Source organism: Choristoneura fumiferana, chromosome 24, assembly GCF_025370935.1.
Source record: "Choristoneura fumiferana chromosome 24, NRCan_CFum_1, whole genome shotgun sequence".
Lineage (NCBI taxonomy): Eukaryota > Metazoa > Arthropoda > Insecta > Lepidoptera > Tortricidae > Choristoneura > Choristoneura fumiferana.
In genome coordinates this window covers 3,343,940-3,357,391 of record NC_133495.1, presented here as the reverse complement: position 1 = coordinate 3,357,391, position 13,452 = coordinate 3,343,940, and the positions used below count along the sequence as shown (strand labels likewise).

At 39.8% G+C, this 13,452-nt stretch overlaps 1 protein-coding gene across 3 annotated transcripts in view; it reads right to left on the bottom strand.

Annotated features, from left to right (window-relative positions):
- Window positions 1–1,501: 1,501 nt before the first annotated feature.
- LOC141441710 (anillin-like) overlaps window positions 1,502–13,452 on the bottom strand; it is a 71,518-nt gene continuing 59,567 nt past the window's right edge. The window contains exons 11-21 of one of the 3 annotated variants that reach the window (XM_074106523.1): window positions 10,931–11,003; window positions 9,504–9,656; window positions 8,299–8,454; window positions 7,744–7,905; window positions 7,308–7,398; window positions 6,480–6,626; window positions 5,858–6,003; window positions 5,206–5,286; window positions 4,695–4,862; window positions 3,767–3,967; window positions 1,502–2,796 (exon numbers count right to left, since the gene is read on the bottom strand). In XM_074106523.1, coding sequence (XP_073962624.1) covers window positions 2,515–2,796; window positions 3,767–3,967; window positions 4,695–4,862; window positions 5,206–5,286; window positions 5,858–6,003; window positions 6,480–6,626; window positions 7,308–7,398; window positions 7,744–7,905; window positions 8,299–8,454; window positions 9,504–9,656; window positions 10,931–11,003 — 1,660 coding nt within the window. In that variant the 3' untranslated portion in view covers window positions 1,502–2,514. The remainder of the gene's footprint in view (window positions 2,797–3,766; window positions 3,968–4,694; window positions 4,863–5,205; window positions 5,287–5,857; window positions 6,004–6,479; window positions 6,627–7,307; window positions 7,399–7,743; window positions 7,906–8,298; window positions 8,455–9,503; window positions 9,657–10,930; window positions 11,004–13,452) is intronic. The other 2 variants (XM_074106524.1, XM_074106525.1) reach the window with 2 other exon arrangements.

Here is a 13,452-nt window from a genome sequence, read left to right as displayed (position 1 = left end):
ATATATCCGTGAGAAAACTACAGCTTTCTAGCACTGATGTTTTTGCCGCAGATGGACGGACAGAAAGACAGACAACAGACATAGCGAAACTGGAACCCTAAAAAACTTGTAAAAATACCTACATTATAACTCAAACATACATAAGAACGCGCGAACGCCCACGCCGCATTTTATAAGGTTTTTTTTCATCTACAAATAAAACACAAAGGTTATTGTAATCAAAACCCGTAATATAAACTTAACAAAGGTACTAAACGTCATAATTTCAGGAGGATTAGTACTTTATTTACGGCGCTTGTCAGGCGCGCTCGTAACTAAAGGAATGAAGACTTCATATATTGCACCGACGCGGTTTTCCACCACATAAAATAAAATGCCACGACTAATCATATTAGAAAAAAGTTTTAGGATTTTTAGGAGCCTTTTGTTTAGGTCCCTTGATTTGTCATTATTGCATGACTGCGCTTTATTTTATTTATTAGATGTACTTAGTCAGTACTTAAAAAAAAACTCTTACCTCAAAATAGATTAATTTTCTGAGTGAACTTTATGAACATTAAGTCAAGGTTAAATTTTGTTGACATATTGATTTAAGATACGAGATTTTTGCAAAGTAGTGACGATATACGTACCATAAAATAGGTAATATTGTTTTTCCGACAAAGCAATAATTAATTTATTATGGTAATATAAAAAAAAAACTAAACTAAATATGAAAAGCGAGAAGTAATGCGAAGCAGAGTTGCGGAGTGTTCTTCCATTCGCGAAGCTTCCCCGCTCGCGCTCGTTTCTCCGCTCCGGTTGCCGGTTTTTGAAGTCCGTCTGCTGTCCACTGAAGAGGAGGGGAGATTTTATGCTATTCTATTGAATTTTCATCTCGCTCACCGCTTCGCTACGGTGGGCAGGCAGCTTTAATTTTTTATCTGATACGTGATAAGATAACATTAAGAGCTGGTTACCACTTGTTGGATGTCGGGTCCGGATTTTAACCCGTCGCGCGACCAACGACTTTTTTGGGTAATTTTCGACTAGTACCCTATTTTAAAGGGTGATCGAAACTAGTAACAAAAATTGACTAATCACGAGTACTTAGATACGCGCCACTGTAACGCGCAGGGCGTTTGATGGGTTAATCTGATGTTTCACTGGAAGAACGTTTTACATGAAACCATTTACCCTTGCCCAACACGATTTTCTATAAAAATGACTGACATTAGACACGAAACGGATCCGACACCTGACAAGTGGGAACTGGCTCTGATACGTGATAGATAACATTAACGTGTTGCACAGCCGCAGCTGTTATGCGCGAAGGAGCAGGGTACAAAGGTTCTTATGTCACGATTTTAAACCGTTATTTATTGGAAGACTTACCGGACAAATAATAATCCAGATTCCACATACAACAAAACGGAAGTTTAACTAATAGGTATGTATTGTAATTGAAAATTAAACGCAACGAAAACTTAAATATAATTTTATTGCGGAATAAATTGATTTTATGTACAAAATGCATACCGGTCTATATTACACGCATGAATAGTTATTATATAATAAATCACCAATATATGAACATATATCTAATTATCGTAATTTGTAGAAATTACATAATTATAAATATTGGTGGTAAAATATATGGCATAATCATGAGTAAAAACAGCAGTTTAAAGTCATAGATTATACTAATAAAACACATATATTAATTATTAAAAAATTAAATTGCATGAAGGTTAAGAATCAATTATCTTTTTATTAAAATCAAAACATTGGTATACTTAAAAACTTTTTAAGCCTCGTCTAACATTATGATACCTAAAAACCTTCAAAAAGAACCATACAAAAAGTCAGTAATAAACGCGTTAATATTTTTTCCAAACTTATAAGAGGAGAGTATTCTCAAAAGGACAATTTTTTACCCATTAAAATTTCAAAAGTAAGTGCAAATTTAAAGAGGCAATTATAAAATAAGCTCTTTGAAAAATACTGAAATACTAATATTGAGCACTGCTAACTTTAATAACCTATTCAGAATATACGGTCCCTAACAAGCATAATACTTTGAATAACCTATTGGTCCCGAACGAAGGGGGCAGTCATTGTTATGTACAAGTACATAGTCTGTCATTTGTGACGTCATGTTTATATCAAGTGCAATGAATGGGGCAGACACAATCCAGCTGTCTTTTGCTTTGTTGCATCGAGTATCGCATTCAAAGATAATTTTTATTAAATTAATCTCGAGCATTTCAACAGATGCTGAGACAATTTTCTTTTCTGTCAATACTCTTCTTACGACTTCATACGAAATATTGATAAAATTCAGTAAGGCAAACTAAACATTAAGGTCCTACGCTAGGTGCCGCGGTTTGCACGGAGCGGGTGGACACCTATTGAAAAATAGTATAAGCATGAGCAGCGCTAACTGCGCGCGTCGCGTGCGACGGATTGTACCTGCGCCCGCGCCAGCTAGCGTAGGCCCTAAAGCTTTTCAGATGCCGCTATAAAGCACCAGGCTTACTCGTCATCAGGGCAGCACCTGACGTACTCTAAAGCTTTATTCAAGCAGTCTAACCACACATCGCGATCTTTAGCCGTGTCCGCTGCCAGGAGGTGCCTTCTGACCACCGACCCGTCTGCTTTCTTAACGTAGACCAGGGACCCTGAGTCGGGGACGATGAGGCCGGCTGGCACGGACGACTCTAGAAGGATGGTGTTGGGGCGGGCGCAGAGGTCCCGCGGTGCTTTCACGACCTTGTCGGAGACTACTGTTGCGAGGTCGATGTCGCCGATTGGCATCTGGAATTAGAGGAGTTATATTATACTAAGAAGTTGTTTATGTTAATCAGGAAGATACTAGGTAATTTTGCCTTCATAAAAACAAACACATTGTATCGCTTTTTTACCAGACTTTAAAAAAACGAGGTTTGATAACCGAATTGATATTCGGTTGATTTTTTTTACACAGTAGCCGACAAACGTCCATGCGGTTCACCAGGTGTAAAGTGGCCCACGGACACCTATAGTACCAATGGAACTGTTACATTACATTGGAAGAACTGATGCACTTGTTTTTAAAAGGCACCCATGTCATGGCAAAACGGGAAAACATCAGTCGCCAGTTCATTCTAAACTTTAAAACAGGGCAAGAAATACCGCTTAAATAGTGGCGGAGCACCAATCATATTGATGGAAACCACTTTCCGTCGGGTACTACGATGAAAGAACTTAGCAGCACCGACAAGGTTAGAGTTTTTGAGAATACTCGCCATCAGCAAGTTTTCATTATTTGAAACAAGGAAAGTTCAAACAACAAATCAAATTATAGGTAGTTCCACCAGAGTTGAGGTTACGCACTCAAGAACATGTCGTGTAATGACAGCAGGATTTTAACATTTACTCATTGTTGCATTCATTCTCCCTCTGTGCAATCAGTTCTTTTTGTAGATGTCTCTCACTTGTCTTCTTCAGCCCATAGCCACCCAATGCTGAGTGTAGGCATCTGCATTGCTCGCCACTCATCTCGGTCCAGTGCTCTCCTCATCCAACACCTTCCCGCCACTTTGACCAGGTCGTCGGTCCACCTCATCACCTGTCTACCAACGTTTCTCCGCCCGGTTGTGGGTCTCCACTCCATCCATTTTGTAAGCTGTGCGTCACTTCAACTCTGGTGGAACTACCTATATCAGATTAGGTTCAGGCGGACTGTGCCCCAGTAGTGTCTATACACAGTCCCACCCTATTGTCGGAGCTGCAGCTGTGGAATCACCTTTTTGTGGACGTCGTCGGGGTACTTCCAGTAGGCGAGGCGCGGCGGGGCGAGGCGGAACCAGCGGCGGTGCCAGGCGCCCAGCCCCGACACGTCGTCGAACGCGGTGAGGAACGCGGCGTGCGGCGCCGGCGCCGCCACGCGCAGCCGCGCAGAGATGCCCAGGCTTATGGAGCCCTCCAGCGGACTGCCGCCTGGGACCTGAACAACAATACAATCTTTTCTCAAACTTGTAATGAAATGTGTATCTTGTGTTCTTTAAAATAGGCTTCAAAGTATACCGTTGCAGGTCTATTTACAGGTCAAAATCCCTTGGTGATTTTGACATACATAAAAATAAAGAAATAAATAAACACTAATGAAACATTGATTTCTTGGAGTTTATATTTATTTCCGTGCATGTTTGAGAAAAGCACTATACGAGCCTCGGCGTGAAAGAACTTGCTAGCCTCGTAGACCTATACGGCCATATAAATTTGGTGTGTAGAGATACCTAGAAATCGGGAATAACATATAGGTTACTTTTTATCCCGATATTCCCACGGGATAGGAATGAAATCTCAAATTTTCAACCGCCAGCAACATTTTTGGGAAAGAAACATGGGTATTAAGTAAAATCTGGAATTTCGATTCAACTGCTGGTTTTCCGGTTTACGCGTGCGAAGCCGTGGGTAAACACTAGTGGTATTCTATTATTAACAGGTCCCCTGTACTACGAGGCCAGTGTGGATAATACAGTTGTTCTTTCGATACAGAATAAATTGTATTATATTATTTTAATTTTTGAAACACATTTAGATAACCAATGAAATTACTATGGGGACATAACATTGGGGATATTACATTACTATAGCATCAGTATGGGGACGTGTCAAAAGAATGTTGCACATTGGTTCGGGACGGGGAACCTGTTAAAACTGTATCCGACCTTGTTGAGCGTGAAGTTGTTCCGGTTGGCTTGCGGCAGCGCGAAGATGCAGTAGCCGTGCAGCGCGAACTGCGGGCTGCGGACCGACAGCGGGCCCGCCGGGCTCTGCACGCGCGGCGCCTTCAGCTCCGACACCTTCGACTTGGGCGTCAGGAGCTTGGAGTTACCCTGGAACAAAAAAAGTTTTTTTTAAAGTTGTTTGACAACTATTTTTATATTTAATAAAACCGCCGTATAGCCAAAGTTAAGAGAAAAGAGGGGTGAACATCGAATTAATGGTGTTTTTTTATAAATCTACACAACGTGTCTCTGCCTCCTGAACAAAGACCGAAATCCCGAGTCGTATTCCTTCTCAGGAATGTTTTAGTATTATACATTATTTTATTAGATGAATAAATAAATTAAAAAATTAATGCTCAGAAGTATTAAATCGTAAAATCAGTCATTTATCCGTTAATTCAAAGAAGAAAGAAGAATACATTTTGAATAAAATAGTGCATTGAATTCTTACCTTTTTATTGGTAATGTGATACTTGACATCATGAGGCAGTATCTCTTTCGACGCTTGCAACAAGTAAACCTCAACAGTAACCTAAAAAAAAAGAAGTCTGAAGTCAAGACGACGATAATGAGTTTTTTAAGTCTTGAATTTCGTCGAACAACAGTTATTTGCTAATACAAAACAAATAATATGAACATAGGCATTTCCCTTTATCTATTTACAAATTTTGGTTTATAAGCTTGCACCCACGGTTCCCTCCCAGATGCAGAATACCATATGCTGCCGAAATTTCGCCGTCCTTATTCCATGTCTTGATTGGAAAGGGAATATTGGCGATTGAAAGGAACTTCTTTGGTTCCGCCGTCCTCCGGTCAAGTTTCTTATGCAAGAGCGCTTTTTTTAGTCAAACGGAGAGCCTGTGCGTTCCGTAAGAATGGTGGGGGAACATGCGTCGCCGACTGTCTAACATATTCTCGTGTGTCCTTTCTCCATTTGGTAGTCTCAAGAAGTTAAAACAGTCAGAGGCCTTATTATCTAACTTTATCGGAATCACAACCGTTTTGACCACATCTTTCTGTCACACAGTGTAGGATGAGGATAGAAAGAGATGGTGAATGCGATCGCGAGCGCTCGGGCGTTAGACAACGGGCACAGGGCGTACCTTGAAGTCGCTGGCGAGCCCCTCCATGCGTATCTGGTCGGGGAAGTGCAGCAGCTGAGCGCTGGGCTTGGTCAGCTGCATGCTGGTGGCCACCACGCGGTCGCGGCACTTCAGCAGGCACACCGCGTGGTGCCCCACGGCGCCGTCTGCACACAGATGCTACTGTTAAAGCCTTTGGGGCAGCCACAGACTCAAATTTTAGTTATTTTTCCGCATATTAAACATACAATAAATATATATAATAATAATAATATAAATATAATATTTCGCAAACATATCTCTGAATAGAAAAATTCTTCACAACTGCCCAATGATTTTAAAAGATCTATCCAACGATTCAGACAAGAAAAAAAACACCCCCAGTTTACGTCAATGGATACCGTAATTTTATCGGAATAGTTGGCATATATATACTACATATCAATGCAAAATTACAACTTTCTAACATTGATAGCATCTGAGCAAAGCCAGGGACGGACAGACAGACATGGCGAAACTAGGTTCCGTTCATTTTAACTGCGTAACCTTAAAAAGAGTGGGATCAGAAATCGAACCCAACCCCTCGTCAACCCGTGCCGCGAGCTACACTAACCCAACAGCTAATATACAGTGTGCAGTATACCTGCGTTGAGCTGGCGCGTGTACTCCCTCCGCAGCGGCACGCTCAGGCTGTCTACAAGCAGCGCGGCCATGCCGGGCGCCGCGCCCGCGCCCGCGCCCTCCACTTGCAAGCGTTGCACCTCGTGCAGGCACGCTTGCCGACGGTGCGCTGAAACACATAACAAATAATAAAAAACTATATAGATTTAAGCGTCACTTTGCGGAGGTACAGTTTACATGTGTGCCTGTTGCACGGCAGGGTTATTGGTGAAAGATAAAAAAAATGGTCCCGCCGGAAGACCAGCGCTGACTCCATCCCAGGAGTCCGCATTTAGGTTGAGGCGGGACCTTTTTGTGCACACATCTAAAATGTAATATTATTTATTATTTTGCATTTCCACTCTTTTTGTAATATTTGAATGTATCATGTGCGTCGAATAAACTTCTTCATAATAATAATAGGGGTAATTTTAAGTGTACCCTTTTTTTCGCAATTAGGTAACTTTGGTTCTATCTGCTCATAATCATTAGCACTGTTTATTAATTTGGACGAATAAAAACCCAGCCGATACGATTGTGCGGGTTAATTACATTTGAATTTGACATTGATAGTACATAAGGTCCACTGTCATAACTCTTACATTTGAATTTTGAACTTGACATGGATTGAACTTAAAGTCCATTGTCGTAACTCTTTTCGTACTCGGCTGGGTTCGAAAGGGCTATGTTTTTGACACTTTTGTGACTTCTTTTTCATACAGTTTATATAGGTCGTCACAAAACAGATCTCATTAAAGAGGTCTACACGAATTAATACCAAAGAACCTAGAATTAGTATGGGTGGACTCACTTGCTAACAGGAGTAACCTCTCGCCCTCAGCTTGTTCGGTGGACCCGCTGAATTCTATCGTGGCTGCGCATAAGTTCAACGCTTGGCTCGCCTGCAATATTAAAGCAATTGAATTATGAGTAATACTTACCAAACACCCTTGATTTTACCAGCAGAGCTACCTTAAGATAAATGTCTACTTTACGGATTGTTTCTAAAATGATAGGATAAAAGGTTAGTTTTAAGATGAAGATTGTTTTTCCGACCAATCATACTAAGATTAAGTAATACACATTCATCTGTAGCATCACAGCATTTTTCAGCCTATTCAAAAAACTTATGGCAAGCAACGGCCATTGACTTCTGACCTACGGTTCAGTGTGATCAAGTATAGGTTGGCGTTGTAAAGATTTCGTACACAAATTACGCACATTGCCGTCAACTAGAAAAGTCTCACCTGGGATATGACAGTCTGCTGTTTGGATATTTCGTTCTGCAGCTCCTTGATGCGTTGCCGCACGGTCGTCACGTTAGCGGCGGGCTCGTCCGGCGTCGCGGGGACGTCCCGCTCCGGCGACGTATGCCGGATGACGCGCATCGGCGTCGTCGGCGTCGACGACTGGGAAAATAAAGTTGCTTGGATTCCTTTATTTTTTAAATATCGTAGCTACGACGAATACGAAAAATTAAAGTTAAATTCAAAATTTCAAATTCAAATTATTTTTTGCATCTCACATTACAGTAGTTACTATATTTATTTTTATTTATGCGCGTATACTAGGTAAGAAACGATAATTTTAAAATTAAGCGTTTCGACCAATGTATCAGTGTGTTACGATTCTTACTTACGAATATCAACAAATAATATGTGTGGTGTGTGGTCGCAAAACTAAAATTTCTATTAGTCCACGGAAATATCCTTAAGATTTTCGTAACATAGCCCAGTGGTCCCAGTTTTTGGCACCCGCCCATGTAAACCAGAGATGAAATGATTATGATGACTTGCACTTACTGCACTCTGCATCCTCCTGTAGAAGCTGACGCTGTGCACCAGCTCGCTGCCCTTGTCGACGCGGGGGGTGACGGCGGTGGGGGGCTGCACCTTCAGCGGCGACTTGAACTGTGTCTTCTCCTGGTACACGAAACTGGTTGAGGACAGGCAGCCGTTCTGCAACCCCCACATACGCTACTTAGCCCTTACCCAATACCCGACTGAGAGGTTCCTCACAGAATTAATAAAGTGGATTAGCACTGATCGGAATTAATTATACAAATCCCCGAGTTAAGTGCTAACCCGGGGTTAAGTATTCTTTCTGTGTTTCTTATGCTGGGTCCGCGCGAGCCCGCGTATAGCAGCGTTTCCATCAGAGATGTGCGAGGATGTGTTACGATTGCGAGGAATATGTTTTTCATTAACGAATAGAAAAAGATCATTTACCTCGCCTCGCTACGCTCAGCTGTTTCCACCAGAGATGTGTAAATGCAGCGTTTTTATTGGTTAATGAAAAACACATCCCTCGCAACACATCCTCGCACATTATTGGTGGAAACGCTGCTTAAGAGGAACAAAAATACTACGGGTGCTAATAGCGCGAGGCGCTAATATGGATAAAAAGCCATATATTTCTTTTGTTAACTCAGTCTGCAACGAAGTTAATAGATCAACAAGTGGCTTGTTGCAGATATATTGGTTTATAAAAGTTAATAAATAACGGAATTCTATGGTAACAAACATTAAGCATATACGCACGTCTTACTGTTCTACACCGTGGCTTAAAAGAAAATCTCTACTGAAATTTGTTTCTAATTCAATTTTTGAATGGGGCTGAGTATCATCAAAATTTTTATTTATTTATTATTTTATAATATAGTCTTTAATATTTTTTTTATTATATTTGAATTTTACAGCGCATTGGTGATTTAACTGCAATGCTGTAATTTTTTATTGACAAATAAATAAATAATAATGTATTACATTTTAGACAATGAGGAAAACTGATTGGATTTCATTCTGACTCTGTTATGATGTATACGAGTAGCAATGGGGTAGAGTGAACATTTTCCTTAGGCAAAAGTCAGAGAATAAGTGTACAGTAGTGTGTACACAACCTTTACCATTCTCGACATCACTGACTTCACGTAAAAACTACACGCTACACCACTACATACATACATATTACATACATACATACAGGACACTAGTTCTTTCCTACTCACCTTGTTAATTTTCGGCGGCGTCGGTCCATCGCTCTCTTCGTCCAGCGCCTCGTCCAACATATCGTCCAGTTCGCTGTCGCATGCGCTCTGCGAATCCTCGGAGTCCGACTCTCTGACTGCCTTCTTGTAGCTGGTGTTGTTTTTCTTCACAACCTGAAAGAAGTACGGATTACCGAGGACCTGGGTTCGATTCCCAGTGATGGTCTTATTTTTCTGTTTTTTCTGTGCATCTATATTTCAGTTTGTATTTTCAATTTTGGTTTTACGGGATGACCGTTAAAGTAAAAATTTGGAATTGAAATAAAAAATACAAAAAGATTCCAAAAAACCAATCTTAATCTGAAAGAAGTATCCTAACGTAATATACAGCTATTGAATTAACTCAAACAATTTGGTATTTTTCTGGGCAAAAAATGATTATACAGTGTGCTAGAAACTCAGACGCGAATATTTTGAGGATCCATTATTTGCATCGTTGTTAATTAGTTTCAATTAAATAAAAAAAAAAAACAGTTAATGTTTATGCAATGATGATTATTTTTTGGACGGAATGGTATTTTTGTATAAAACAAAAAAAACACAATACTTAAATAATTTATGTGTATGATTGATTCTTGGGTTATTAATTAATAATAACATACCCTGAAAATATCCGCACCTAATTTTCTACCGCGTTATATGTTTACTTTGTCTATTAGATTATTAGAAAATATTGAACACGTATTTTTCTTTTGTCAATAAAACTTGAGGTGAAAATCGAAGCTTAAGGTCTCGGGTTCGATCCTCGATCGGGGCAGATATTTGTATGAATAATACAAGTGTTTGTTCTAAAGGCTTGGGTGTTTAATATTTATTTTAAGTATGTATCTATCTATTTAAGTATGTTTATCCGGGAGTGGGAGCCCGTAACGTCACGCGAACTTTAACTGGCTATATTTTCATATTTTTTTTGTTTAATTGACAAAATAAATAATACGTGTCCAATATGTTATGATCTTTCTGATACATAATGTAACTGACAGGACTTATTACAATGAATTTTAAGATGATTTGTATAGTTTCACAATTGCTATTATATTGTCACAGGCGTTACGGCTTTTAAAGTCCGCCATGTGATAAAAGATCTGGATCGAAACGTAAATGAAAGCGAGCGAGATAAATAGTGTTTTTGTTTTGTAGCTCAAATTAACACATACATACCTATAGTTTAAAACTAGGAGGATTTTTTCATTTATAGGCTAGGTTATATATTATTTGTACATAGTCATATTAAATGTTTAATGTTTGTGTTTAAAACTTAGATGAGTGTATTAGTTTTAATGTAAATATAATAATAATGTGACGTCAAATAAACATTTATATTTGTACTTACAATATACTTAGATATTTTTGTGGGAATTGTCAGAAATATTTGCACTTATACTCACATTCATCACTTCTCTTCCAAAAGACGTTTCTGCCCAGTTCTCAGATTTATTCAGTTTGTCATTTAGGTTTTCCCTGTAAAACAAAAAGTGCATATTAGAAGCCATTTTGATGTTAGTCTTATTAAAACGATTGAATATAAACGAACATCACAAGACTTTAAATCACAAAGTTTAAATTACACTAAAGAATTGATATTTCCATTCCCCTTGTCCTATGCTGTTATCTTGGTATGCTACAAGAAAGTTGTCTTAGATGCTACGGCGGCGCACACGCCCGCGGGTGCAGGTGCAGGTAAAACCCGCGTGCAGTTTGCACTGCTCATACTACTTTTTAATGTTTTTTTTTATTCGACTGGATGGCAAACGAGCAAGTGGGTCTCCTGATGGTAAGAGATCACCACCGCCCATAAACATCTGCAACACCAGGGATATTGCAGATTCGTTGTCAACCTAGAGGCCTAAGATGGGATACCTCAAGTGCCAGTAATTTCACCGGGTGTCCACCCGCTCCGGGCAAACCGCGCCAGCTAGCGTAGCCCTAAACTAAACCCGCATGTTTCGGACTAACTGTTTAATACATTTTTATTACCAAAAACTTTTTGAAATGAGAATACATAGAAATAAGTCAGTTAATTCTGAGGGTGCGACATTTGCAATGGTACTCTTTTGGTAAGTATTACATTATACCTTGGGTACACAAAGGCGGAGTGTACGAAGGCTTGGCGGTTTGTAAACAGAAATGACTCGTACAACTGGGAATCATTGTAACAGTCAAGTGTAAAAATATGAATTTATTCAAAGTTTCAAAAATAAGTACCACAGAATAATTTATTGTATCAGGCGTTACTTTGCGGAGGTCCACATCAATGAACTAAACGAATTTCCTTGCTCACCCGCGACCTTACGATAGCTGAGCTTATGCAAAATATGCGTGTTCATGCAGTTCCTCCACCTCCACACTGTAAGAACACACACAAATCACACAAACCCATCTATCACCACCACCACAAAAAATTAAAAATAAAAAAATATTAATAATTTGTGGGTAGTTTTGTTTTGTTTCATAAAACGTATGTGGGTACTTGGGGAGTTACAGTGACAAATTAAAACGGTGGTTGTGGTTCGTTAGTCTAACAACTGGTAGCATGGTGTACGGTTGTGTCACTCTGAAGATGAGCTCTGGTTGAGTTCGAAACGCGTCAGTGTAGGGTGGTGGTGGTGACAGATGGGTTTGTGTGATTTGTGTGTGTTCTTACAGTGTGGAGGTGGAGGAACTGCATGAACACGCATATTTTGCATAAGCTTAGCTATCGTAAGGTCGCGGGTGAGCAAGGAAATTCTTTTAGTTCATTAAGTACCACAGACTCTTATTCCGACGCAATAAGGCTGTAGTAACATATTTCTGAGTGGTTCGAATAGATGCTTATTTTTATTCACTGCAGATTATTTCATATTATTTTTAGCTCCCGGTGTTAAATGTCTAATTTTCTGAATTATAGACAAAAAAAAATTGTAGGCTAAAACACTAGGTATGACAACCAAAACACTACGATAGCCGGTAGCCATTGGTAAAGTAGCCGGTTTTACTGCTAAATAAGTGTTTTTTTTTTCCGTTTTGTGTATTTGGAATATAGACTAAACCATTTATAAAACCACTGGCGCTCGAGCTGAAAGGCTGAGGCTGAGGCGTTGAGGATCGTAGACTCAGCAAGAGGGGACTTTTCTAAATACCCACAGGGTATTTTTTATATTCGATTCAACGTGGCTCTGTATCTCTGTCTGTGTAAAATGATTAAATATTATCTTCAAATTTGGCGTTCAGCTAGTGGCCCTAGCAGTGCAGCGGTGCCCTAAAATTTTGAAAGATTTGGATTGGGTCACATTCGTTCTCGACATGGGATATCTATACTGATGTTGTATAGAGGGAATTTGTGTTTTTTGTTTGTATGTGGTAATTACTAAAATAGTCGAACTGATTTTAAAAATTCTTTCACTAATAGAAAGCTAAGCTACCTATTACATATTAACACGTTCGGCCCCAGTGACACAACGTCAGTGACACGTATTTGTGACTGCTGTGGGATATGCGCTATGCCTAGCATAAGAGCTTAGTGGATCGCATTCAGCTCCGGCAACGTTCTGCTAAACCCTTACGCTATGCCAGCCTTTAGGAGTACGAATTATTTTGACACGACTTGCGTGTCACTAGCATAGGAGTAAGAACTAAAAAGTCAGACGTGTGACTGGCACCGGAATGCATTACGTTTGTGACACGTATACGTGTCACTGGCATAGAAGTGACTGACGTGGGATATGCGTAGGCATAGCGAAGGAGCTTAGTGGATCGTTGCCGGGGCCGAACGTTTTAACATGGGCTAATTTTTATCCCTCGAACGTGCAAAATTTCCGTGGTAAACAGACAAAGTCGCAGGCAAAAGCCAGTCATACTTAATCAGTTTACCTGATGTAGATTTGTCGAAACCTGCCAGAGGAAGATATATTTTGGCGACATTAACTTCGTC